The 25255-nt window shown below is 41.1% G+C and overlaps 2 protein-coding genes across 6 annotated transcripts; one reads left to right on the top strand and one right to left on the bottom strand.

Annotated features, from left to right (window-relative positions):
* Nucleotides 1-1400: 1400 nt before the first annotated feature.
* On the top strand, nucleotides 1401-5929 carry gpr119 (G protein-coupled receptor 119). Its single transcript, XM_078172326.1, has 3 exons — nucleotides 1401-1548; nucleotides 1670-2282; nucleotides 3780-5929. Exons 2-3 carry the CDS (start codon nucleotides 1715-1717, stop codon nucleotides 4463-4465), a joined length of 1254 nt encoding a protein of 417 aa, XP_078028452.1. The 5' UTR covers nucleotides 1401-1548; nucleotides 1670-1714; the 3' UTR covers nucleotides 4466-5929.
* Nucleotides 5930-7885: 1956 nt separating this feature from the next.
* LOC117263180 (dual specificity protein kinase CLK2-like) lies at nucleotides 7886-24245 on the bottom strand. Of its 5 annotated transcripts, XM_033636382.2 has the most exons (14): nucleotides 24087-24244; nucleotides 17462-17567; nucleotides 15659-15770; nucleotides 15229-15290; nucleotides 14781-14937; nucleotides 12948-13014; nucleotides 12699-12812; nucleotides 12447-12613; nucleotides 10193-10287; nucleotides 9937-10066; nucleotides 9761-9843; nucleotides 9603-9682; nucleotides 8450-8540; nucleotides 7886-8365 (listed from the first exon to the last, which is right to left on the bottom strand). In XM_033636382.2, the coding sequence occupies exons 3-14, from the start codon at nucleotides 15693-15695 to the stop codon at nucleotides 8213-8215; spliced, it is 1236 nt and encodes a 411-aa protein (XP_033492273.1). In that variant the 5' UTR covers nucleotides 15696-15770; nucleotides 17462-17567; nucleotides 24087-24244; the 3' UTR covers nucleotides 7886-8212. The 5 variants fall into 5 exon arrangements, with proteins under 5 accessions (XP_033492273.1, XP_033492282.1, XP_033492255.1 ...); XM_033636391.2 differs by lacking the exon at nucleotides 17462-17567 and having other exon boundaries at nucleotides 7886-8362; nucleotides 24087-24245; XM_033636364.2 differs by lacking the exon at nucleotides 17462-17567.
* Between the last annotated feature and the right edge of the window lie 1010 nt (nucleotides 24246-25255).

The raw sequence follows: 25255 nt of genomic DNA, 5'->3' as shown, positions 1-25255 counted from the left end.
TGAGGTTTGAACTATTGGTTTGACAAAACAAACATTGTGAAGTGTCATTTTGGACTCTGGGTCATTGTAGAGGGATTTCTCACTATTTTTTACTATTTATAGAAACCAAACAATCAAACGATGGAGGAAATAATCAGCAGATTAATCCATAATAAAAATAAGCATTAATTAATAGTTCAAAATGAGCTCCCCTTCAACCAACTAATGCATGAGCAATTATAATTTAATGAGATCATAATATTATAACAGTCCCACTGAATATGTGCAGTAGTGTTTCTCCCACTGGCCCAGCCTGCAAGTTCTCCCTCAACTTATAGACTTTACATTGTGATGACGTCACAGATTTTTAAATAATTTTTCTTAGCTTGAGTAAAGTTTTAAAAATATAGCCACCATGGCCCAAAAATTCAGAATAGAAAGAATGATTCTTGGGCAGCAGGAGATGTTCTTCACTGCAATACCATGAGTGACCACTGGGAAAAATTGGCTGCGTAGCTGAGCAGGCCTGGTAACAGTACAGTAGCTAAAGGTGCTCTAACTTCCATTTCACAGGGACTTCAAATCCCATCATGCATCAGAGATGACTGTGCTTGATTGATAAGATAATCTTTTCTTTAATTTGTTTGCTTTAAAGGAGTTAATGGAAACATGTTATTTAAAGGTAGTATTGCCAGCTTGGACTTTTTGACAGCCAAGTGACCCAGGTAGAAGTCACCTTATTTGGCTTGGAGGGTGGAGCTGTGGAAGAGCGAGGGGTGGATCTGACTGAGACACTGAGTTAACACTTCGCAAACAGCCTGTCACTCAAAGCTGCCATGCCCTTTATTATGGATAACTTTAAGCCTTAATAAAATTGAAAAAGGTGAGTTATTAAAAAGCCATCCCCTGTACTGCTGGCATTAATGTTGAAATTGGTTAAAGAGACTAAAATTGTTTTTGTACCATGCTGTGAACATGTTTATTTCAGCTGTAAGGTTGGGATTGACTCACTCTTGGAGCCAGCCTCAATTGGCCATCAGAGGAACTGCAGTTTTTGAAATTCTGTCTCGGCTTCATTTTTGAGCCATTTAAAGCTGAGTTCATTTATCTATGTTTTTTTATTTATTCCCTAATTATGTAAGGTTTGGGACATCAACCCCTATCAAGCCTTAGTTTAGAAATTCTTCTTGATTAAAAATGATAAATACAGTAATTTATCTTCCTGTTTTCTCGGCAGTGAGCCAGCAGGCAGGCAGCTGGGACATGGGTCAATCCCAGAGAGGCAACAACAGCAACGGATGAGCAGTGGCTCATGTGTGACTGTAAGTGTGTGTGTGTGTGTGTGTGTGTTAGGGGGAGGGACAAGCGAGACCTGATAACACTGTGAGTGTCTCTGCCCCTCTGCATTAGTTGAAGGCATTTTAAGGACACTGATGAGAACAGAGAGATCGAGCTGGATGTTTTAGCAACAGTTAAACTTTCTTAACTCTACTATGAGGCACTGTGGAAACATTACACGATACTGGATGTAACTGGACAATGTTGGCTGATAAGATTCTTCTTCTTGTGGTAATCAAACTTATTTTCTGTGCATTTTTTCTAATGGTTTCTAATGGTTTTCAAATACGGCCATAAAGGATAAAACAAATTTCTGAATGCAACAATGTTATCCCATCTCAACTGCACACAGGCTTTGTGAATTTTACCTTAAAATCATCAGATTCTTGTTATCACCATGTCATATTTGAGTGGACATGTGAACGCTGAGGCCACTGTGAGGATGACACCTGACAGCATGGACTCCAGCGAGCCGGGAACCCCAAGCGAGGTGAGGCCTCGGGTGATGGGGGTGATCCTGAGCATCGCCTCCTGCCTCATCATCTCCACCAACCTGCTGGTGGCAGTTGCTCTTCTTAAGCTACTCCTGAAGAAGAGAAGCCAGAGCTGGTGCTTTGTCCTCAACTTGGCACTGGCCGATGCCCTGGTGGGTGTGGCCATCACTGGCTTGGCCACAGAGGACCTCAACAACAACAACATCAGTCAGAGCCAGCTGAGCTACGTTAATTCTGATCCTACCACAAACACAACCCCTCCTGCTCAGGGCAAGACCCGGTGTTTGATGCGGATGGCCTTTGTGACATCGCCCTGCACAGCCTCCATCATGTCCATGTTCCTGATCTCACTTGACCGCTACGCAGCCATCAAGATGCCCCTGCGGTACTCCCAGCTGTCTGGGAAGGGGACAGCACTTGGGTCACTGCTGGCTCTGTGGATCAGCTCCCTCACTGTGGGATTCTTGCCAGGTGAGACTTAAAAACAAATTTTTAACGTATTACAGCCCAGTCGCAGAAAAAAATGTTGGCATTGTATATTTCTGCAAATCATGAATATGTTACATCGGTTTCATACGTATCATATTGTTTCTTAAGTGATCTTCAGTGGCTTTTTAGGCACCAAATGTAGGTGTTTTGTAGCAACGTGTTGCTGATTTTCCTGCAGCTTTTTAGGCCCAAAAAGCGGTTGTTTTTTACCGAGACATTGCTGCTTTTCTAGCCAGGATTATGACTCCCAAATGGAGTATTTTAAGCCAAAACATGATCCTTTCTTAACCATAACCAAGTGGTTTTTGTGCATAACGTCACCATGCCTTCACTTCGGCGTTGTTGAAAAGTGTAATGTATCTGTTACATATAAACATGTAAGAGTAACATAGTTGTGGTTTGCAGAAATGTTCAATGCCAACACTAATTCTGATGTATTAGAGTAAAAGAAAATAGTACTGCATACTGCATAAAATAATGTTGTGGCATGCCATATTCAAAAGGTTATGAGTAATATATCTGTGATTTTTAAGGTTTCTCAGAGAGGATTTACTGGTGCCATGAACAAATTTAAGGCCAGTTCACATTACACGATTTTCACCCCGATTTTGCGCTGTGGAGACTATCGTAATCTTTTGAGTGTTCATACCTGGCGACGTGTGTTTCTGTCATCGGGAGTCTCGCCAACTGCGTTACAACCTGTGTGTGCACACCACAAGATTTCTCCACCGAGCCCTCGCAGACAGAGCCCCAGATAACGCGATGACGTCACCAAACTACGTTTTTTAACTTGGAGATGGCACATCGTAAAGGCATGGATCACGCTCCCTGTGATCCTGTGGACGCCGCCATTGTTGTTGTTGCTTGCCGGCTCATCAGTGTTGCCAGATCTTGGGAGAGAAACAAGCAACCAGGGCTATGGAAACAAGCCCAAAAGAAGCAACGAATATATATAGAGAAAGGCGACGTTTAGAGAGCAAGCCCAAATAAGCAACTCCACTTTAGAAACAAACCCAAAATACCGCAACCTGCGACTACCAATATTTGTAAGCGACTTTACAAAAAAACAAGCCCAAAGTCACGGCTAATAAGCGGACCTGGTAACCCTGCGGCTTGTCCTCCTCACATTTCTTCCATCCTCCTGTGTGCTGACGTGGGACGTATCCCGCCTCTCATTGGCTGATGCTCTTTGTCAGTCGTGTCAGACTTCTCCAGTTTTCTAGCATGCCAGATATCCAGTCCCAGTCACAGACGAGGGGGCGACTTGCTCGTAGGCTTGTTCACACATGAGGACTCGCCATGGCAGACTATCTGCCGACTCACCTGCGACCCAAGGTGGCTCTCAAGATCCTCTGTGACGCCAAATCGCAGTGAAAATCGTGTAATGTGAACTAGGCTTTAGAGTATTTTCTTTATAGTTTAAGAGTGTAAGTAGCAGGAGTGTCATGTGGCAGATAACCCATGTCCTCTTTTCCTCAGTCATGGTGCGGCAGCTGCAGACAGAAGGATACGGCGGCTTCTGCGCCTTTTTCTCCGTCATTCACAAGGTGGGCATGATTGTGTTATTCAGCGCGTGCTTCTTCCCCGTGCTCTCTGTATTCATTTACATCTACCTGGACATCCTGAAGATTGCCTGCAGCCACCAGAAGCAGATCTGCCAAGTCAGACAAGCTGGTTCCAGGACGGCTGACCGCCATAGCCATCAACATTATGAGCATCATCACCAGCAGCTGAGGAGCCACTACTGGAGCCACGTCAAGGCCCTGAGGACAGTGGGGGTGCTTGTGGGCTGCTTCTTGGTCCTCTGGTGCCCGTTCTTTGTGGCGTGCATTGTGCACCTTCTGTGTGAAAGCTGCCAACTCACCAACGTGTTGGAGAATTATCTGTGGCTGTTGGGACTGTCCAACTCGCTGATCAACCCACTGGTGTACGCCTTTTGGCAAAGGGAGGTACGGCTGAAGTTGGCAGCCATGTTTTCTTGCTTTACAGGCAGGTCATTGGCTGCTGGACCACCAGGTGTCACAGAAACATGTGACCCGCAGCCAACTGTGCTGACTCCAGTTGGTGCTTCTGCTGGAGGCACCCTCAACCCTTCGCTGCTGCGGCCAATTATCAGCAACGATAAGGTTCACACTGTGCCACGATCTGCCACAACCAGCCTGTGAGAGACACTTGGAAATAGAGGCAACAACAACAACAATAAAAAGGTGGTGCTTTTTTTTGTTTAGTCAATGTGATGTTCTGGAATAGAGGTCTGTAAGCCAAAAATAAAATTATATTTAATATAAAGTATTAAATATTAAATTTTCAATGGTAGACTTATTATTTTGTTACTCTTTACTCATTCCACATGATATATTCAGTAGGGGAGACCAGGGACGGTTGTAACACGGGATAGCTGTGACACTTTCAATTTCTCCAACCAGGAACAAGCTATGACACATCTGATTCACTTAGTACCACTAACGTTACCTGGAACAATAATGCTCTTGTTATCTTTCCTTCCAACAAAATTCAAGTAATCGTAATATTTCCAATCGCCTTCATCTTCCAAACTAGCTTACTGCTCTGTGGCGTGCATGCACAGTGTGATGATTACGAAAATGAATCCACTGATCCAACAAAAGTAATGATAAATTAGTTTCACCACCTGTTATTGAAAAAACAATATTATTGCAGTCACTGCCCAGCACTGGTCACAGCTAACCCGGACTATGGCATGAATATTAACATTTTACTCATTGTGTTTGAGACTGAAGTGTGCATTTTTTGTTTGTGTAACGGAGATAATAGCTGCATCATTTTGAACACACTGGTTTATAAGAGCTCCAAGATACAGACAGAAATGTCACAAATGTTACAACCATTCCCGGTCTCCCCTAGTAATCTATATGGTGGCAGTAAAGAAATAACAAATATCATAATTCTGGTTTATTACGGCCCGCTTTTTAGCCATGCTAGTGACATGGCTCTGTGTAAGGGTAATACTTGTCTGCTGTTTGAGTGACAGAAGGAAGGAGACTCATAACTACATAAGCATAATGCATTCATTTGAGGAAAAAAATGTATGTATATTTGCCATGTTTTTCAGAATGAACAAGATTATTATGGCAAGATTATTATCTTAGAATTCTAATAAATTTTCATGCTTGTTATTGCAAATTAACAGCTGTAATTCGGAAATTATTTTCCCATGAAAACTTTTCTCATAATTCTGAGAGAGTAATTTTGATTGTTTTGTTCTCAAGTGAATTCATTACGCCCCCGTACATAACAGTGACAGCACTACTGTGTCATTTAAAGATTTGCTTCACAGTTCCCAGTGAAGCTGGAGGGTCAAAGGCAGCAGGAAGCAGGAACAGAGTTCAGCGGTCCAGTTTCACAGACTTTGACATGAGCTCCTGATAAGTCTGCAAGGGTTCAGGCCCGTCCCACTGTGGAATAAGTGCCCGAGGGGTGCTCACTGACTTTTTGAACCCTTTATGCACACTTACTGCAAGTCTGCTATCCCTCAGAGACTTGTCGAGGACACTGCCTGTGTGCAGCTGGAGGAGAAAACCCAAAAGGCACTTGGCTGTTGTGTTATAAACGGATGATTGAAGAAAGTGAAATTCAAAATAAAGGATTTGTGGTAGAATCAGTAGTATATGCTTCCTTTGTGTTTGACTTGTTTACTTTTTTGTTGGTAAAAACTGTAACTATGAAAAGAAGAAGTTGACTTTGTTTGCGTTCATTTTTTTTGTGAAATTAAAATTAGGCTACTTTTATGACAATTTGATGGGTTTTAGGCTGTGACTGAGACTATTTTTTGTCAGTCCAATCTGGCAACACTGTTCAGGACTCACGTTATTGGCTGCTCACTGATATGGGCCACTGTCTCGCTGACAGACAATGCAACAGGAAATTTTTAGAATTGCTGAATTGACAGCTTCCAGGAATTTGGTTGGTTGTGCTCTTTGATTAAAGAGATATCTTACACATCCTACACAGAGAAAAAACATTTCAAAATTATAGAGCATCCAACACTCATCAAGAAACAGACATACCTAAATCTCCCACCCATAATCTCATAGAGACAAAAACTGCAGTCATGTAAGCCACATCTTTTCATAAAGTTATAAATTGTTTTCTCAATAAGTTATTGTATTTTGTTATGTTATCTCTCCTTTGCTAAGTACATTGAGGCAGATATAAAGATAACGTGCAGCACTGGTCACAAGACAGACTGGAACCTGTATAAATTGCGTGCTTTAGCCATCGGACCTGCTTGTTTTATCCTGCTTTATAGCATGCATGTGATTTAGTAGCTTAAAAGCGATGGTTCTCAGATAGCAAATGAGAGCAGGTTGTGTATCCGAGCAGGTAATGTTTCATAGCTGGATAACTATTCAGTCATGGACACTTCCTCAGCTGTTTAAATCTTGATATAAAAACGTCCACTTAACGTGTCAGCAGTCTGGATCAACAAAGCAGTTACGTCCGGTGATGTCAGGGATTTCCACATGGGGTTAGATAGTTAACAGACTGCCGTGTCTACATGAAGCATAATCAGCTGAACTGGAAATAGAGTTAATGTACCTTCACGTCTTTCGTCATGTGTCTCGTCATGCTGTAACAAGCAGGCTTTTAGTAGTTCCCTGCAGGATAATGCTGTCTGTGGATGTACCTAAAAAAGGCCTGTGGTTGGAACATATAACTGTGTCTAACCACCTTGGACTAATGCATGAACACTTCCAAGGTGGAAAAAGAGATGTTTTTCCATCCCTCACCAGTTGCCAGAATAAATTTTGGCATTCTGCTTTCTTTGCAAACCATGGATATAGAAATCTATACATTTCATTAGCGAATATGTTGATACTTTACATTTTTACTGTATGTTGTGACAGTGCTGTGGTTAATGTGGTTTTGTTTTGGCAAAAAAACTATTCAGTTAGGAAAGACTATTTTGGCTTAAGATACCTGGTTTTGGTCACCACAAACATGACTGGGAATGTCCCAACATCTCATTTAAAATACCTGCTTTGTCGCAACAAACATGGCTGAAAATGTCCTGACGTATTCTTAAAAAAATCACCCTTTTTGTTGCCAAAAACACAGCTGAAAATGTCCCATGGTCTCGTTAAAAACACCTGCATTCGTCACCACAAACATGGCTGGAATGTCCCGATGTCTCACTAAAAATTACTCACTTTTGACGCCACGGACACAGTTGGAAATGCCTCATTAAAAACACCTGCCTTTGTTGCCACAAACATATCTGGAAATGTCCTGATGTCTCGTTAAGAAATACCCGCTTTTGTTGGTCTTGAACAGGAGTCTCGGCCTGGGTGTCACGCCAGATGGTTGTAGCAATGTAATCATGTAGATCAAAGAAATAACGTCAGTGAGAAAATTGTTATCATAAATGACAAAAATGATTTCTTGTTCTTCTATTGTATGTATTTTCTAGGTATTTAGTTGACACTGCAACGTCAAAATGACTTCATGTAATGGCAATAATATTTTTGAGTTTGGCTACTTTACCCACCTCTGATGGTGAATGAGCAGTAGTAAAAAGCAGTAGAAATGCATGATATTAAACAAAATAAAGACACAAAATGCACAATATTTATTAACAAACTGCCAACAAAAATCAATAAAGGAAAACACGAAAATATTCTGTATTACACTTGACTTTTTACAATAGCATGCGGACTGCTAGATCATGATGGGATGTTTCAAAAAAAATAATTTCAAGTAGACAGGAATGCTCTCTGAAACTGTTGTGACTGTATAAAACACAAAATCATCCAACTCATCAACGCAGAACTACAAACCCAAACAGTTACATTACAGTCTGAGGTATACTGTATGTTGTGTGTGTGTGTGTGTGTGTGTGTGTGTGTGTGTGTGTGTGTGTGCGCGCGTGTGTGTTAGCTGCGCTGCTTCTGCACCCTCAGCGGGCTAAAGAACGGGTGCCACAGCGCCTCCTCCAGGGTGATCCGTCTGTAGACGTCGTACTCCAACATGCAGCCGAGCAGGTCGAACAACTGCCTCTCGTCCTCGCTGCACCTGAGCATGTGCTGCTGAAAGATGGACAGTAAACTGTGACTTTTCTGCTGCCACATCACGGCTGCAGCTGACTGGCTGAAACTGAGTGTTGTGTTTACCTGGAGAGGTTGACAGTTTGCTCTGATGTAATCATCAGAGGAGCTCTGCTCATCCCAGTTCAGACGCTCGTTGTGCACGTAATGCTGCTTTCTACACAAAATACAGCACATACACATGAGTCATATAGGAGTTAGCTGTCGGTGAGATAGAAGACACAGCTTCTTTCAATCAAACAACACCCTCTGGGGCGGAAAATGGAGCCAATGCCAAGTGCCAAAAGCTGCAGTTCCTCAAATGGCCACTTGAGGCTGACTCCAAAAGCCAGTCAATCCCATTGAGCCCCATATTAAACTGCCCAACTCTACAGCAGCAATAAACAGGTTTACAGTTCTAAAGCTAATTTCCCCCCTTCATGAAAACTGTAGGTGAGGTTAACTTTTATATAACTCACACATTTATATTTTATTAAGGCTTAAAGTTACACAAAATTGAGTGACAGGTTGTCTGTGAGGCAACACAACGGTCTTGCTATTCCTCAGCTCAGTCCAAATATGATCTTGTCTGGCTTCAAAAATCCAAGATGGCAACAGCCAAAATGCAAAACTCAAGGCTTTACAATGAGGGTCCACAGACCAGTGGATGACATCATGATGACTACGTCTACGTCCATTATTTTTATACAGTCTGTTTTCAACTCACTTCCTCCCAACCAGCAGTGGTGGAAAGCCCACTTACGAAAGTAAGTAAAAATTATGAGGTACTTGAACTTACCTTCCATTTTCCCCCATTTCCTTCTTCTTCACTACATTTTGGAAGTCAACATTATCATTTTATCTCCACTAAATTTATTTGAATGCTTTCGTTTTCAGTCACTTTGCAGATTCAGATTAATAATTCAAAATATAATCAGCACATTCATATAGATATTATTGCTGTTTCTCAATATGATACAACTATTTTTGCTAAACTATTACAAATTGATACAAGACACTTGGATAAAGCAGCACAGGTGTTTTTAATTAGTAACCTGTCTTGCTGTCTGTTGTTTGGACTCCACTGAAGTCTGTTCGCACTGATATGCTTTTATTTTTCAGGCACTCTGCCCTCCTTGATGCCATTTGATAGAAACGTTTTTCTGGGACCACAGAAAGCCAAAGGGCGGTGAACACTACATACAGTGTGCTGAACTGTCTCTTCAAGGTAGCTGGTTACCTGGTCTTTTTCAGCAGATGAGGGGGAATCGGCCCCAGAGTCTTCTCCATCATGGCCAGATGTTCTTTACTGTCGTGAGTCTGAAACAAAAGACGGACAGGGTAAGAAAAAGCATTACTTTTTTTTCTGAGTGTGTATGTGTGTCTGTATGTGTTTACCGGGAAGAGTGTGCGGCCCAAGTAAAACTCCATCAGAACGCAGCCCAGACTCCAAACGTCACACGACTGGTTCCAGCCCAAATCTGTGCACAAACAAACAGTTAACACAAATTACATGGATCATTTGACACACAGCTTTAGTATTTCTGTGTGTGCATGGGGGAGTGTGTGTGTACCCAGTATGACCTCTGGAGCTCGGTAGTGGCGTGTTGACACCAGGGATTCATGGTGTTCATGATCAAATGTGGCAGTGCCAAAATCCACCACCTTCACATCCAGACTCCTTGGTTTTTTCTTCTTAGACTTCTGAAACACACACACAACACACACACACACACACACACACACACACACTGCTAAACACCTATCACCACTTGGCACACCTTGAAACAGCAGCATGACATGTTTTAATTGTCTTTACAAAACTTATACCGTCTCGTTGTTGTACTCCAGGTCATAGTCGGAGCAGACAAACAGGATGTTCTCTGGCTTCAGGTCTGTGTGGGTCAACTTGTTACGATGCAGGACTGTAACACACACACAAAAACACACACACTGTAATTGTGTGTTTGTTTAAAGTTTTTCCGTCCTCTCACAGTTCAGGATTGGGTCAAGTTAATTGAATAAAAAGACTATGTGAATTAGGGCAAGTTTTAATCCATGACTGTAGAAGCATCGAGATAAAGACTGAGCACTTGGTGGCACTAATGCTCCAGTTGGGTGCCATTAAAGCTCTGCAGAAAAAAAGGGCGCTATGATGCCATACACTTGAAATACTGAAATAATTAAAAGAGCAACAGTCACACCTCAAACTGTGGAAAACATGATGAAAATACAACATTTATGTTTTAACCAGTACAAAACTTTCCACTTCAGTTTTTTTGTGATAATTCAACTTTGGTAATTTCTGGTGCTGCAATAAAACAGGTAGATACAGGAGCAGCAAAACAAGCTGCAATGTAACCACTCAGGGCATGTTTGCACTGTCAGTTTATGTCCCTAACTGTACGTTCACACCAAAAGCGACCAGAGCTTCGAAAGTGGTAGAGGTCATTCATTTTCAATGAGAGCCCGGCGACTTGGGCAACTTGGGTGACCTGGTTGTCAGCCACGGGTCTTGGGCGACCAAAGTGACCGAGGGGTCCGAATTAAAACTCGTTTAACTTTATGGTTATGAGCTCTGACGTGCTGACGTGCTTCGATGAAGCAGGTCCCAGAGAAAAAGCCATGTAACTTTGGTTCCTACAGCACACTTGTTCCGACAATGGATATCGACAAGTCTATTATTTGTGTTCGTGCCCACTCAGTCCTGTATAATGTGTCGCTGTTCGGTTACAGAGACCAAAATAAAAAAAATGAGGCTTGGGACGGCGTTGCGGAGGTAGTTGGTTGGTCTAAGTTTTAAAGTGTGTAATGTTAGTCATAGAGGAGATAATTGCAGGCTAATGTTGCAACGTGGCATGCAAGTCTTCCTTGCTTGGTTTGAATGGGATGACATACGTTTTCTGTTTTCATTGACCAAACATAGCTTTTCTGTAGGCCAACTATGAGCTTTTTGACTGGACAACAGCAAGCAGCAACTACACTGCTTTCAAGCCAGTAGTCCACTTTGCGGCTCCTTTAAATTGACAAACACGATCGAATGCCAATGATTCACGTGATGAGCGACTAGAGCGACCAAAGCTGCCACAAATATTTTTGACACTTGTGCTTCTTGGGCGTCCGCCACAGACTTTGCCTCTTTGGCCTCTCCGGTCTGAACGCACAGTAAAAATGCTTGTTACTGCCACCGACAGGCTCAGATTGTTAACCTAAGTGTCTGACAACATTATGGAAAGATCCCTACAGAGATAGATGTTTTTGTTAAAGAGTAAGATCCTTTATCTTTAACCGCCCAGAAATCACCTTCACCAATTCCACCAGACTCCATTTAAATAAACAGTAATTTTAGCGTGTATAGAGTCAGCATATTTTCACATCTAACTGGGCTGGTAAGGGTTTATTTCAACCGAATCAGAGTTGGTGATTGTTGGAACAGTGGAAGATGAACCAAGACAGTTTTTGTGAGTTTTATTTTGTTTCTGTCAACTTTGAGTGAAGTGTGTTTTACAGTGATAAAATAACTGTTCGTTTAAATAGAGTCTGGGGGTCTGGGTTTGGCAATAACAATGTTGGGGCTTCTCTGGTTAAACATGACAGATTTTACTCTTTAACAAAAAGTCTATCTCTGTAAGGATATTTTCCTTACATTTTTAGACACTTGGGTTAATAATCGGCGCCTGTTAATGGCAAAAACAAGCACCTCTAGTGGATGTAAATTGACTGTGCGTAATTGCCTTGAGTGGTTACATTGCAGCCTGCTTCACCACTGCCATTTGCAGCAGTCTCGCTGTGGACCAGTTTTAAAAAATGTTGTTCCCATTAGTCACTTACACACTAAAAATATGTATATGTAAACAAGTTGAAAAATACCAAACTGACCCTTTCATGCTGTAAACAGTGAGTGAGACATCTTGACCCTACATTTTGTAATCATATTGTTGATTCTCTCACCAAAAACAACCTTCATTTAGTACAAGAAGCTCCAATTCCAAGATCCCCATCATGTAAAGTTACCAATAATGACGAGGTCAGGGGTCAGAGGGTGCAGAGCTGGTAGAAACTAGTTAACAAACACATGACTTACAGCAGACGGCTCTGAAGAGCTGGAAGGCCATGTGCCTGATCTGCTCCACGTTGAACGGCAGGAAATGGTTCTGTCTGAGGAACTCGAAGGTGCTAAGGCCGAGCAGCTCCATCACGATGCAGATGTGACCCTCATACCCGAACCAGTCCAGCATCCGTACGCAGGCACTGGCAGGAGAGTCAGAAATCCATAAACACGAGGCTTATAGTATCACCATTAGGTAAAACAGTGACAAAGAGGATTTACTCTCACAATCTGTTGTCATCATCCAGGCTGTTGATCTCTTCCAGCACTGCAATCTCAGACTTGGCTACTTCACGGAAACACTCAATGTTCCTCACAATCTTCACAGCCACATGCTCCTGTCTGAACACACAAACAGCAAGTGCACACAGACAAAAATGAATTCTCTGTATTCTAGTTTTTTTTGGATTTGAGAATCTCATTACAAGCAGCACCCAACAGTTAGGAGTTCAAGGTTCATTCCGCAAGCATGCTTACTTGTCTCTATCAATACACTCCACCACTTTTCCAAAGGCTCCTTCACCCAGAGTAAGTATTATCTCATCTGGGGAGGAGAGAGAAACATTTATTTTGGGTCAGCCAATATCTTAAAAGGCAAATATTGGTGCAAAAGAAAATTGAGAATATTCTACCCACCACAAAAGGTTTAGGTAAAAGAGGCCAAACATTAACAAGGACTTATATTTTTCAGAGGATTTCTAGCCAGTTATTGTGGTCAGCAAATGACTCTCATTTCACTCTTCCCAGCTGGCCACCAACTTTGATAGATGGTGATATTTAGTTGAATTTAGGTTGTGATGTCTGGTGGCCAAAATTCAGTGTCAGGGTGTCTACTGGCAAAGTAGAAAACAAACAAGTCGGCACACTGAGCAGCTCCTGTTTAGAGGGATTTTAATGCAGAATGGTGTTTCGGGCCTATCGTTCTTCCCGTACCCATAGTGCCTGAGCCAGTCATGTGATGTGCCACACCATGTAAATGTGTACCCCAGTATCGTACCAGAGCTACTTTTGCTAAATATATAAGGGGAAAATACCAGCATGTACACTTATATCTCACATATATATAAAGATGGTGCTCTACTGTCATTTATTAAAAGTCTGAGGAAGAGCCGTAGGCTTGAAACGTTAGTTTGCATTAAAATCCTTCTAAACAGGAGCTGCTTGATGTGTGGACATATTTGTATTCTACTTTGCCAGATGTTTCTTTGGTCCAGCACCCGCTCCGCTGGACGTTTGGATGTGTGTGTCTTTTGTTCTGTTTAGGATGTCGACTGCCAACGTCAATTTGAGGTGAAATACCGATGACAAATGACATTGATACTTGATTCCAATGACGTCCAAACCTCTCATATTAGTGTCATCTTGATGTAGAATAAAGATATTTGGTTGTAAGGTATGGAGAACAAAACCCAACCTCTGCAAAACATCATAATTTTAACATCCACACAATATGAAATTCTACCATCATTAGACATTTAAAATATCATTAACCTGATTTTCATTCAATCAATATTTAACGTCTGTCCAGTGTAAGAGGCCAGCACCTTTCTGATGTCATATCGATGTCTGGTGCAAGATGGGAAACTTTCACACTCTTACCCAAATTGATCAATTAACCTGATTTTAACAATTGTCAAAAGAAAATTTAAAGTCTCACACAATCCAGTTTGTGGTGGATAAACATGTTCAGACACTTTCCGTCAGCACATGAATGCAGGTTTCCTTTACATGGTTACAAATGATGGAAATTTTCTTGCAGTTATACTACATGGCGGCACGGTGATGCAGTGGTTAGCATGGTCGCCTCACAGCAAGAGGGTCCCTGGTTTGAACCCAGTGAGGGGTGTCAGCACCCAGGGTGGTGGAGCCCTTGTGTGGAGTTTGCGTGTTCTCCCCGTGTCAGCGTGGGTTTTCTCTGGGTACTCCGGCTTCCTCCCACAGTCCAAAGACATGCAGGTTAATTGGTGACTCTAAATTGCCCGTAGGTGTGAATGTGAGCGTGAGCATGTCAGCACGTCATGTCATGTGTGAGCATGTCAGCACGTCAGACCCCCCACATCCCCTAACAGAATAAGCGGTTATGGAAAATATCTTCACACCAAAGGCAACCTCATCAGTACTGATAAAGCTTGAGCTACTGACAGTTTGCATGAGAACTGACTTCTGCACAGACAAAGGAACTTAAGTGACTAGAAATCGGTTCTGAAGTTGCTTGTGGTGTGAGTGCACAATCACCTTAATGTTGTTCACAGGATCAAAGCTATGACAAGGACAGAAAAGACAGTAAAGACAAAGGCTGGTGTCACGTACATCTTCCTTTCATCACAAGACCAACATGATAGACCAGGTGTCCCTCTTCGTCATCGTAGTCCCTTCCTTCACGACTCTTTTTCACTCCATCATCGTCAGCACTGACAGCATTGTCATCGAGAAAAGGGGATTCGAGCTGGAGTGAGTTGTCGTCAGTCTGAGTTTAGTGTTGACACGCGTGCCACAAATGGAAGATGAAGCGATGAAGGCAGGTGTTGGTGGTTGTGTTTGAGACATTCAGGTTGACAAGACAAATGGACAAGACAGTGCAAGAGAAGACAGTTTAACAACAGTGGTGGAATGTAACTAAGTTCAGTACAAATTCGAGATACTTGTACTTTACTTTATATGCACAATCCGAATAATGGTCCAAGATATATTTCCATCCAAACTGTGACAAAAAATCAAAACAAGAAGAGGAGGATAAACAGGAGTACGAGATTCATACCGAGTTACCAGTGTGTTGGCTGAAGCTTCCAGTGTCAGTGTCTGTTTCAGGGTCATCGCCGTCTACCAGCAGAAAGAAAGACAGAGTTGATTTACTGCGCTGTGAATACATTTGAAACTATTACTGTAAACACTAGCAGAGCTTATGCCTAATTTTCTTGCTGTATAACTGAATGATTTACTTTAAATGTCAGTATAACCCTAACCCTATGAGCAGGTATGGGTAACAGTAAATGCACAGAATCAGCGGGTTTACAATGAGAAAAAAATGCACAATTTAAATCTGTAAGGAAAAACCCGTACTGTTTTCTTCTCATATATCTTGTTGACATGTCCTTGAGTAAAAGTTCTTTCTGCACACAGCTTATGATATATAGTTTAAGTTATAGCATTAGTTAAACGACCAAAACACTAGTGGAATATAAGGTTACCTTTCCGAGACCCATATCCGTTGTCCTCCTTGCCCATAGTACTGCTGTACACGCTGGGCTGTGTAACCCCAATGTGCTCCCTCTGCTCCAGTCTCTGCAGGTCTGGTGATTACTGAACACATCAGAAGAGATTCAGTGATGCAACAAGTCCACACTAGAATTGAAAGCAACTCTGGCAACTCTTACAGCTGATTAAGTGGCTGGATGCATAATAAAACATGGGCAGATAACTTTGAGATTGTTTTAATTCTTTAATTTATTCTCAGTTTATATCAAGAGACATAGGACCCTGGGAACATAGGACTCTGGGGAACATAAGGATAACCCCTCTTATAACTAGTGGAGCAATAAATGTACAGTTTGGCTTGAGAGCGGTGCCAGAGGAAACTCCATATCCGTGTGATATATAAGACTTGGCTGAACTTCTATCTGATAATGAGCATGCCAGAAAAGTAATTAATTCATTATTCGTTGCAGCAGCATTACCAACCCTGTCTCCAAGAAATTATGCTCTAAGATTACGGTTAGAGACAACGCTTCTTTCAGGTAATGAAAACCTACGTTCATTAAATGTAAGCTTTCAAAAGGACGGCAGGTGTACAAAGTGCAGGACCCTGTCACCAGAGCTTCAGGTTCACATCGAGACTCCTGTCTTAGGTTTAAGCAAAAAGGCATTTTGGTTGCTGTTGGGGAAAGATTTTGATTTCAGTTTTCAGTTAATGAAAAATGGCAAAATGGACACTGCATTTCAAGATTGCACATATTGGGCAAAAATCACCTAAAATACATAAAAATAAATATGTTGTCAGTAAATATTTCGCTTATACATCTAGTGTCATCATTTTTGCAGCTTGCCAGATGTGTTAATTAGCAACATTTCCTCTTTATGTTGATAGAAAACGTAACTTGTTCTAAAAACAGTATTTATGGTCATGTAAATGTAATATTTGTAAAGATCCTGGTTAGTTTTAATCTGGATTGCCCTTCAAAGCAGGAGTCTAAGAGCCTTGGAAATCTTAAGTTGCCAGGTAAACTTCATTTCCTACCAAATAAATGCATTTAACTAGATCCAATAAAAAAAACCCATCCGTAATGAAATGGTTCAAAGGAATCTTTGGAGTGCTTCCCATGGAAAGACTGAGGAAATGAGAGCAGCTTCTTAAAGTCTGGAGAAAGAAATGCAAATATTTGGACAAGAGGGTGGAACTGTGGAGGAGCAATAAGTGGATCTGACTGAGGGAGCTCTAGGACACTACACACGCCCACCTACACCGGCAAATATTACATATAAGAGATATAATGCTAACATAATGTAAGCTAATATAGTTTATCAGCTTAAATAGGCTGGCGTTTTCCAAAGACAGAGTTACCCTGAGCATGCTAACTTTTTGTATTTAACATAACACTCTGGATCTTAATGGAAATCAGTAGCGGACTCAGGCTGTCTGTGAAAACAATAAAAAGGGGACCAGCTTACAGTATATGGCACTGCATCATCTTTTTTTTTTTTTTTTTTTACAACAAATAAAAAGCTAGGAAGCCACTGTGATTCCTCCTCTTGGCAACAACATGTCTGTACCAAATATCACTGAAATCCATCCAGTAATTATTGAAATATTTCATTCTGGATCAAACTGGACCAACAGACTCAACGACTGGCCTTTATTGCCAACCCTGGCTCAGAAAACAAACAAAAAAGCATTGCTTGAATATCTTAACACACAGTTGGATTAGAGTCATGCTGTTCCATACTGGTACAAGCTGAGTACTTCTAAAAATAGTCAGGGGAGCGTTATAACTTACAAGATCTGTTGCTGCAGCTGAAGAAAGAACTTGCTTCCTATAGGAGGTCAAAAACTCTTCAGTCTCTTCCTCTGGTGTTTTCCCTCTTCTTTGCTGTTCTGCCACACTTTAAAAGGTGGAAATGTTTCATTTAAAACCAACTAAATGTGTCGTGGCTGCAGAGAAACACACAGCTCGCCCTCTGGGCTTTGCTGTGGTATTCCAACCCTCCTGCCTCCACAGCCCTTTATCTACAGGGGCAAATATTTTCCTGTCTCCTTCGTCCCTTGATGTCCTCTTCTCTGTTTCCAGAGCTATACATAGTGTGACATCCCTCCAACCTACAAACCTACTGTTTCTCTGTCTCCGGGGCTCCCTCTCTCAATCTATCTTTCCCTGGCCTTTTGGAGGAGGCTTAGTTACGACCCCCCAGCAAGCAGGTCACCTTCCACAGGCGAGAAGATAACATGAAACCATAATGGTCCCAGTGGGGAAATTAGGTTTTTAGAGCAGCCATTGGATATGGCAAAGTAAAATGGAACACAAATAAAAACACTGAGTAAACTTTTTTTTTCTTTCTTGATAGAGTTGATTTGATGTTGATTTATTCATGTGATTTGCAGAGGTGGAAGAAGTTCTCCAATCAGAAAGTAATAATACCACAGTGAAGAAACACAAGTACAAGTCCAACATTTAATCTTACTAAAAAATATCAGCATCAAAATAAACTTGAAGTATCAAAATTAAATGTACTTATTATGCAGAGAGGCCCTTTTCAGAATAATAAATATAAATTAATGAATAATCTCTTACTCTTGTCTCAATTCTGAGATCGTTCTGTGAAAAGTTATCCAGTGAATAACAAATATATCAACCTCTGGTCAACCCATATCGGTTCCAGACTTAAAATAACAACTTCTGTTAAGGTGCCACCAAGCGGTAACTTCTGGGGCTGAAAAATAAAGCCAAATTTGGAAGTCCCAAAAACTGCAGTTCTTTGAACAGCCATTTGAGGCCAACTCCAGAGGAGATTCAAGCCCCAACGACCCCCATGTTAAAATGATACAAAAAATGGTTTTGGTCTCTATAGCTAATTTTCCCAATTACGGCAACTGCACAGGGGTGAATTTATATATAACTCACCTGTTTACATTTATTAAGGCTTTGAGTTACACATAATTAAGGGCATGCCACTTTGAGTGACACGCTGTCAATTGTGTCCTTGACTTCTCAGTCAGATCCACCCCTCGTTCCAGTGTCTTGTCCAAAAGTGGTCATTTCAGGCTCCAAAAACCCCCCCAAAATGCCAGCTTCAAAACAGGAGTCCACAAACCAATGGGTGATGTCATGGTAGCTATGTCCCACCCACCTCCACTTTAAACTCCCCCCACAGATTATGGAGTACTCTCTCATCCCTATTACTTACATTCAAAAACTGGTGATTAAATGATTTGATGATTTAAAGTTAGCTACCATTAAAATATGCAACTCTTTCACTAAATGAGAATATTAACACTGACTGTGGCACTCAGCTCCATGCCTATCGGTTCCTCCTGTAAAACTTTAAAAGTTCACAAATAATTTCTGGCTGTCAGTCAAAGGAGAGTTTAAGAAAATATTTGGGATTGATATGCCAATAAATCCACATCATTTTGTTCTGGGATTAGATTACAGCTATGAACATAGGTACAGATACATCCTTAGAACAGCTTTGTATGCTGCATGCAATACAGCTTTACAAAGATGGCTGGATGAAGAGCCCCCTGATATTACGATGTGGTATGTAAAACTATGTAAAACTGTCTATCTTGCCACTGGAGAGATTATCACATGTGCTGAGAGGAACTGTTAGAGACTGGGCCCCAATATCAATATACTTGAAAGTTTAAGTTTATTTACTTTATTAATCCCCCTGAGGAGAAATTCAATGTTTTCACTCTTGCTTGTCAATTACACACAGGTCTGAAAGACACACACATGCACAAACAGGACCTATATATGCACAAAGTGGAGAGATGTCAGAGTGAGGGGGCTGCCCTTGGTGAGGTCCCACGAGCAGTCCACGCTCCATATTTTGGTCCGGACGGGGACTCAAACAGGCGACCCTCCAGTTCCCAACCCAAGTCCCTATGGACTGAGCTACTGCCGCCCAGAGTCCAGTATAAGAATAAGTATAGAAAAGACAACATTTTGTAAATTCCACCGATTATGATTACTGCTATCGCTGATTTTTGTTTGTTTGTTTTTATTTTCATGTGTTTCATGTGTGTCATTGTGGGTTTTTGTATTGCATCACCCTGCTATTGTTTAAAATAGAAAAATACTGACAGAAAAAAGCTCACAAATATGAAGTTTCACTTATAAACGTAATTTTCTTATTCAGTTGGGTAGTTTTTGGCAAACATTACTAGTAAAGAGTGCATATTTTAGGGGACTATTTTTAGCATTTAGTGCTCTGGTTAGTTTCCCCGGCAACAGGACAGTGTGTGTGGGATCAGCTCAAAATAAACTAGTGTGACCACGTTCCTGGAACATGTGACCCAGGACAACAGTGTGGCTAAGTGCTGTATTTTTCAATGTTCTTGGACAACAATGGATAACTATGACACAGAGGAGGAACACACGTCAGGCTTTAGATACACAGACAATACTTTTTTTTTTTTTTTTAATATGACTACAATACTGCCGCCCTTATCTTATAAACTGGGTCTTTAAAATCCAAGTAGGTTAATCAGGTTTTCAGTAGATGATGGACATCTTGACAACAGCATGTCCACAAGCTTACAGCTTGCTTCTACTGTATCTTCATGCAATGAAAACTTCTCCCTGTCCCTCTTCCACAAATAGCAGACATGCCATTAGCAGAGGGGGGTTTCTCTCGCCCTCTGCGTTATTTCTTATTTATCTTTTCATCATCTCCTCTGCCGCCCCTGCAGTATATTGCTTTTGCTATCTTTGTACCTTCAGATAAGATGTTTCAGCATCAGTGCCACCTAGAACCTGCATTGATTGCCTGATGTAAAATTTGGATTTGTTCACACTTTTCCAAGGGGAATTAAACAATTAGCAAGAATTTTCTTTTCACAGATGAATACATTGAAATCCACTTAAGAAAACTTTTTTTTTTTTTAAATACATGCCTTTTAAATAAATTCTTTTTGCTGTGCTGTTATTGAAATATTTAAATGTTTTGGTTGACTGGCCTATACTGTAAATGCCGAGGGGCTTTGCTTTTTATAGCCAACAATGTGAAGGAGTGTCAGACCTTCCCGAGCAGATCTGTGTCTCCATGCCTCCCGGCTCAGCTGTCCCTGAACGACAGTAAATCAGCGCTGAGGACGACTCACTGCTGCTGACAACATGCAGGACCGTTGTCACTCACTTAAGATCCACCAGTCCACACTACTCAACAGCCTCTGCCAGGAGTGTAAAAGGTTTCACTCTGCATACAACCTGATAGGCAGAACATGGGGGGGCTATGGATACTGGATACTAAAAAAATGGATTGGTATTCCTCAGGGATCAATGCTGGTCCCTGTGATATTTTGGTTTTATAGAGTGGAAAAGAGGGAAGAGCATTACTATCATAATAACAGGCAGGTCCATATGTTCACTAATAATATCTAAAGATATGTAGGCAGAACATTTTGTACAGTTATCTATAGTTCGCAAACTTATCCACATGACTTTTAGTGATACTGACATTTTTCTCTATAGTGTCAACATGAGGTTGACATTTGTGGTTTTGAGTGAAATGTCTCTGCAGCTATTTGAAGGACTGCCATGACATTCAATACACATGTTCCCCTCAGGATGAGCTGTAATAACTTTAATGATCCCTTTTGTTGACCCTGAAGCTGAAAAAGAAGCCAATGCAGAAGTACCCAAAACTGCAGTTCGTCGCATGGCTACTTGAGGCTGACTCCAAAACAGATTAAATCCCCATGGACCCCCATGCTAAAATGCCCAACTTTGCAGCAGAAATAAACATGTTTACAGCCTGGTACATATTTAAGGGTGGGCTGCTTGAGTGACAGGCTGTATGCTGATAGTGTCCTCAGCTCTCAGTCAGATCCACCTCTCACTTCTCCATAGTGCCAGCCTCTTGCCCAAATATGGTCACTTCTGGCTACAAAAAACCAAGATGGCGACAGCCGAAATGCCAAACTCGATGTTTCAAAACAGCGGTTTAGAAACCAAGGAGTGACGTCACGGTAGCTACATCCATTATTTATGCAGTCTATGCATTAAACCTGGTAAACATCAGCATGTCAATATTGTCACTGTGGACATGTTAGCATTTAGCTTAAAGTTTATTTGAAATTTGATCCATTACATTTGTAACTCAACACAGGAACATAGCAGTCAGTGTTGCAGAGTAGTGAACCACATGTAATTAAACCTTTTCAGTAGCTAGTGGATAGTTCAATTACAGTTATATTTGCGTAGCGATTCAAGTAGTTAACTTACTTTAGTGCCTTTTTTTGTTTAGTTATCTATTGAAACTACAAACAATTTTGGGCCATTAAAGGAAAGGAGTGATATTTTTAAACATTGCTTTCTACTGTAATTGAACTCTGTCACAGCTCAAGTTTCTTAGGTTATGTTTTTTTTATTTCATTCATTCATGTTGTTTCCTGTTTTACTTTGAAACTCACATCTCCTCTCGTTTAAGATCACTTCACTTCCTGCCCTTGTGTGTTTTCCCTCTCTTTTGATGTCCTCACCTGTGTCTGATTGTCTGTCCCATCCTGACTAGCCTCACCTGTGTCTCGTTATCTTTCCCCTCACAAGAGTATTTAGTGTGTCTTGTTTTCTCTCAGATCGCCTTAGCTCCTTGTGTGTCTAGCATTCCAGCCTTTTGTTTCCCTGTGTCTTTTTCTTTCTTTTTTCTGGAATTACCCTGTTAATTAACTCTGCCTATGCCTCATCCCTATCGGATTTGTTTGGAAACTTTATTTTTGTTTGCAGTCTTTTATTTCTAAGTTATTAGTGTATCAACTTGATTAAAATTGGCTGAAATAATCAAGTTGTATAAAAAAACAGTGGAAGCTCTCTGAGGCTCCTCTTACCCCTTAAGGCAACAAAATGGTTTGGTCCACCCTTGCACTAGCATTGGTCTCTAAAAGCAGCAAAGCTAAATGAAGAAAGGGAAATTGGAATTACAAAAAAAAAGAAAAGAAAGAGGAGGGGCAGGGGGCCCACAGGGACTGCTTGTGCATGAAGCCCAGAATCTGGTGTTGCATCCCTGCCTGGCTAACTGAGTAATCCTGCTTGGTGCAACAACCCCACTTGGACTCTGAAAGGCTGGTGTCGGACTGATGGACATTGTATACAGAAACAAAACTAACATTCCTGCACTTGCCCATGAATTTTGTTTCATGTAAAACCTGTGAACAGGTTTTTTTTGTAATAAACTAAAATGAGGGGCTTTTTATACTGGTATGTGACTTTTTTGTACTACATACAAAATTAGATTGTCAATTGTCAATATGAGCACTTTTTACAAAGTAGTTTGAGCTACTTTCTCAGAGTAGCTTTAACCAAACTAGATTTCTCCCTTAGGTAGCTTTACTGCAATTCAACGTTTTCCATCATGAAGTAATTGGTAGCTTACAAAACGCTGCTTTCAAAGTAGCTTCACCAACACTGGTTAAAACAAATTGGTCAGGTTTAGTTAGAGCTGTTAAATGTCTGAACCTCATCACTGGGAAATCACATTGTTTTCTACATTGAATGGCGCTAAATTCTGCCACTGCAAAGGAACCAGAACCATAAAATCAGCACTCTAATCCTTTCTGAAAGTTTTGTTTTTGTAATCATAACACAACTCTGCAATGTAGCTGCCAAAGTTCAAAGTGATTGAGATGCTTTATACAACAGATTTATAGAAAACTTTGCATCAAATTCTACCTCTCAAATAAATGTCTCTCTCACTGGTTGATTTATTTATTGACTTGGCTCCTGACGTTTCACAATGTTCCCACAACTCTTTCATAATTTTATTCTACCTTTTCCTGAATCCATTGCATCAAAATGTTCGGGTACATGTTTTTTTTTATCGGCATATGTAAACTATACTACTACAACACAGCCCAGTCTCTCTGCCACACTCTTATGCTCTCCTTTATAACTGTTGTTTATGTTACTGTCTTTTATAAATTGTTTATCACCATGGGAAATACTAACACTAGACCAAAGTGTGGGACAAACTAACTGACTGTCTAAGATCACGCTTTGGCTCCATGTGTTTTGTACTTTGAATGGAGTATGATCTAATTCCAATGCAGATGGTTGAGATAGGTCCCTGATACCTTTTAATTGAAGGGGATTATTTGGCCCTATCACTTTAAGTTTAACAGTTTATCCGATATGGCTTAAAGTACACTAATGACAGCCCACACAGCTCTAATGATGAGCACTATGCCTGCTGACCACAATGCATACTCTTCGGTGCAGCTCTAATTCATGAAGCATGCTTATTATAACACAGACATCCCAAGAAAAAGCAGCTTTGAAATGCTATGCAAAAATAAATGACAACCAAGTTTACACTCAAATCCTTGATGTCAGCCAGAGTGATTTCGGCTCTTGGTGGCGTTCAGGTGTATTGCTGTATTTAGTGCAAGAGTTTCTTTTTGCTTACCTGTCTGTTATTGAAGCTGTGACGTGTCCTGCTTCTCTTCTCTGGCTCACTACTGTTTGGTCTCCTATTTGAGCAACTTTCCCTCCTCTTCGTCAGCTTCCTTCTGCCAGTGTCCCCAGGGGTAATGCAAACACTTGTTGTCACGCTGCATAGTTGCCAAACAAGGAAAGACAGATATGGCGTCCGTGGTGCAATAAAACATAATGTCCCACAGAAAACCAAGACGTGAACATTCCTACACACTTCTAGGTTGTAAAATCCTCAGCCAGCTGCAGTGAAAAGAGACACGGGAAACTGCTCCAACCTCGACCCCTGGCCTGACCCAGGAGGAGCTCTTCTTTCATCCCGCAGGAGAAAACATAGTGTACCATGTCTGATCTGGAACCGTCGATGCAAAATGATGAAGGAGATTGCATGATGTACGCTATAGGACACAAGACATGTGAACACAGTGTAATCACAGTTCATACAAGAGCCTGGACATCCATACCCCATGTCAGTGTCATCAAAACCAGCTGGAGCAATGTTGTTTTCATTCTTGAGATACAACCTGTAATGTGGTATAACATCAAATGATTTCTTGTTTTTATTTGGTCATGAAATGTTTAGGCTGGATCCTATGCTCATTCTGTAACAGCTTTATTTTTAAGCTCTGGAGTGTTCTGCTGCACATGCCCAAACAGGGGTCATTTCTATGTTCCCAGGTTCATATGTTCCCCAGCTCTATATAGGACGTAACAGGAACCTGATGAAGATGTTGCCCAGCTTTGTATTTTCTTAATGTGACATAGGCTCGGGTTAGATTGGGGTACTATAATCACGAGTTACATAAGAGTCATGAAATTGTACTGGACTGAACCTTAAAGGGGAACACCACCTAAATTAATAATTTCAGTATGTTATTTCCATGGCCTGATAAAGTTCAGTTAATATTTGTGAACATGAGTTGCTCTCTCTCAAAGCCAAAAACAAGAATAGTAAGTCTCAAACTTGTGATGTCATAAGGTGTAAAGTCTAGAGCTGTTCCTTAGATAATGAATGGGAGTCTGATTTTGTGGACCCGCAGAATGTTTGTTGTTTTTGTTTTACCCAAATGAGCTTTATTCTACTCTAATGCTCTTGGTTCTGAAACAGAAAATGTGCCCATATACCAAGAACATGTCTCAGGG

The sequence above is a fragment of the Epinephelus lanceolatus genome, chromosome 11 (genome assembly GCF_041903045.1).
Source record: "Epinephelus lanceolatus isolate andai-2023 chromosome 11, ASM4190304v1, whole genome shotgun sequence".
NCBI classification, from domain to species: domain Eukaryota; kingdom Metazoa; phylum Chordata; class Actinopteri; order Perciformes; family Serranidae; genus Epinephelus; species Epinephelus lanceolatus.
This window is presented reverse-complemented; position numbering and strand designations above follow the sequence as displayed.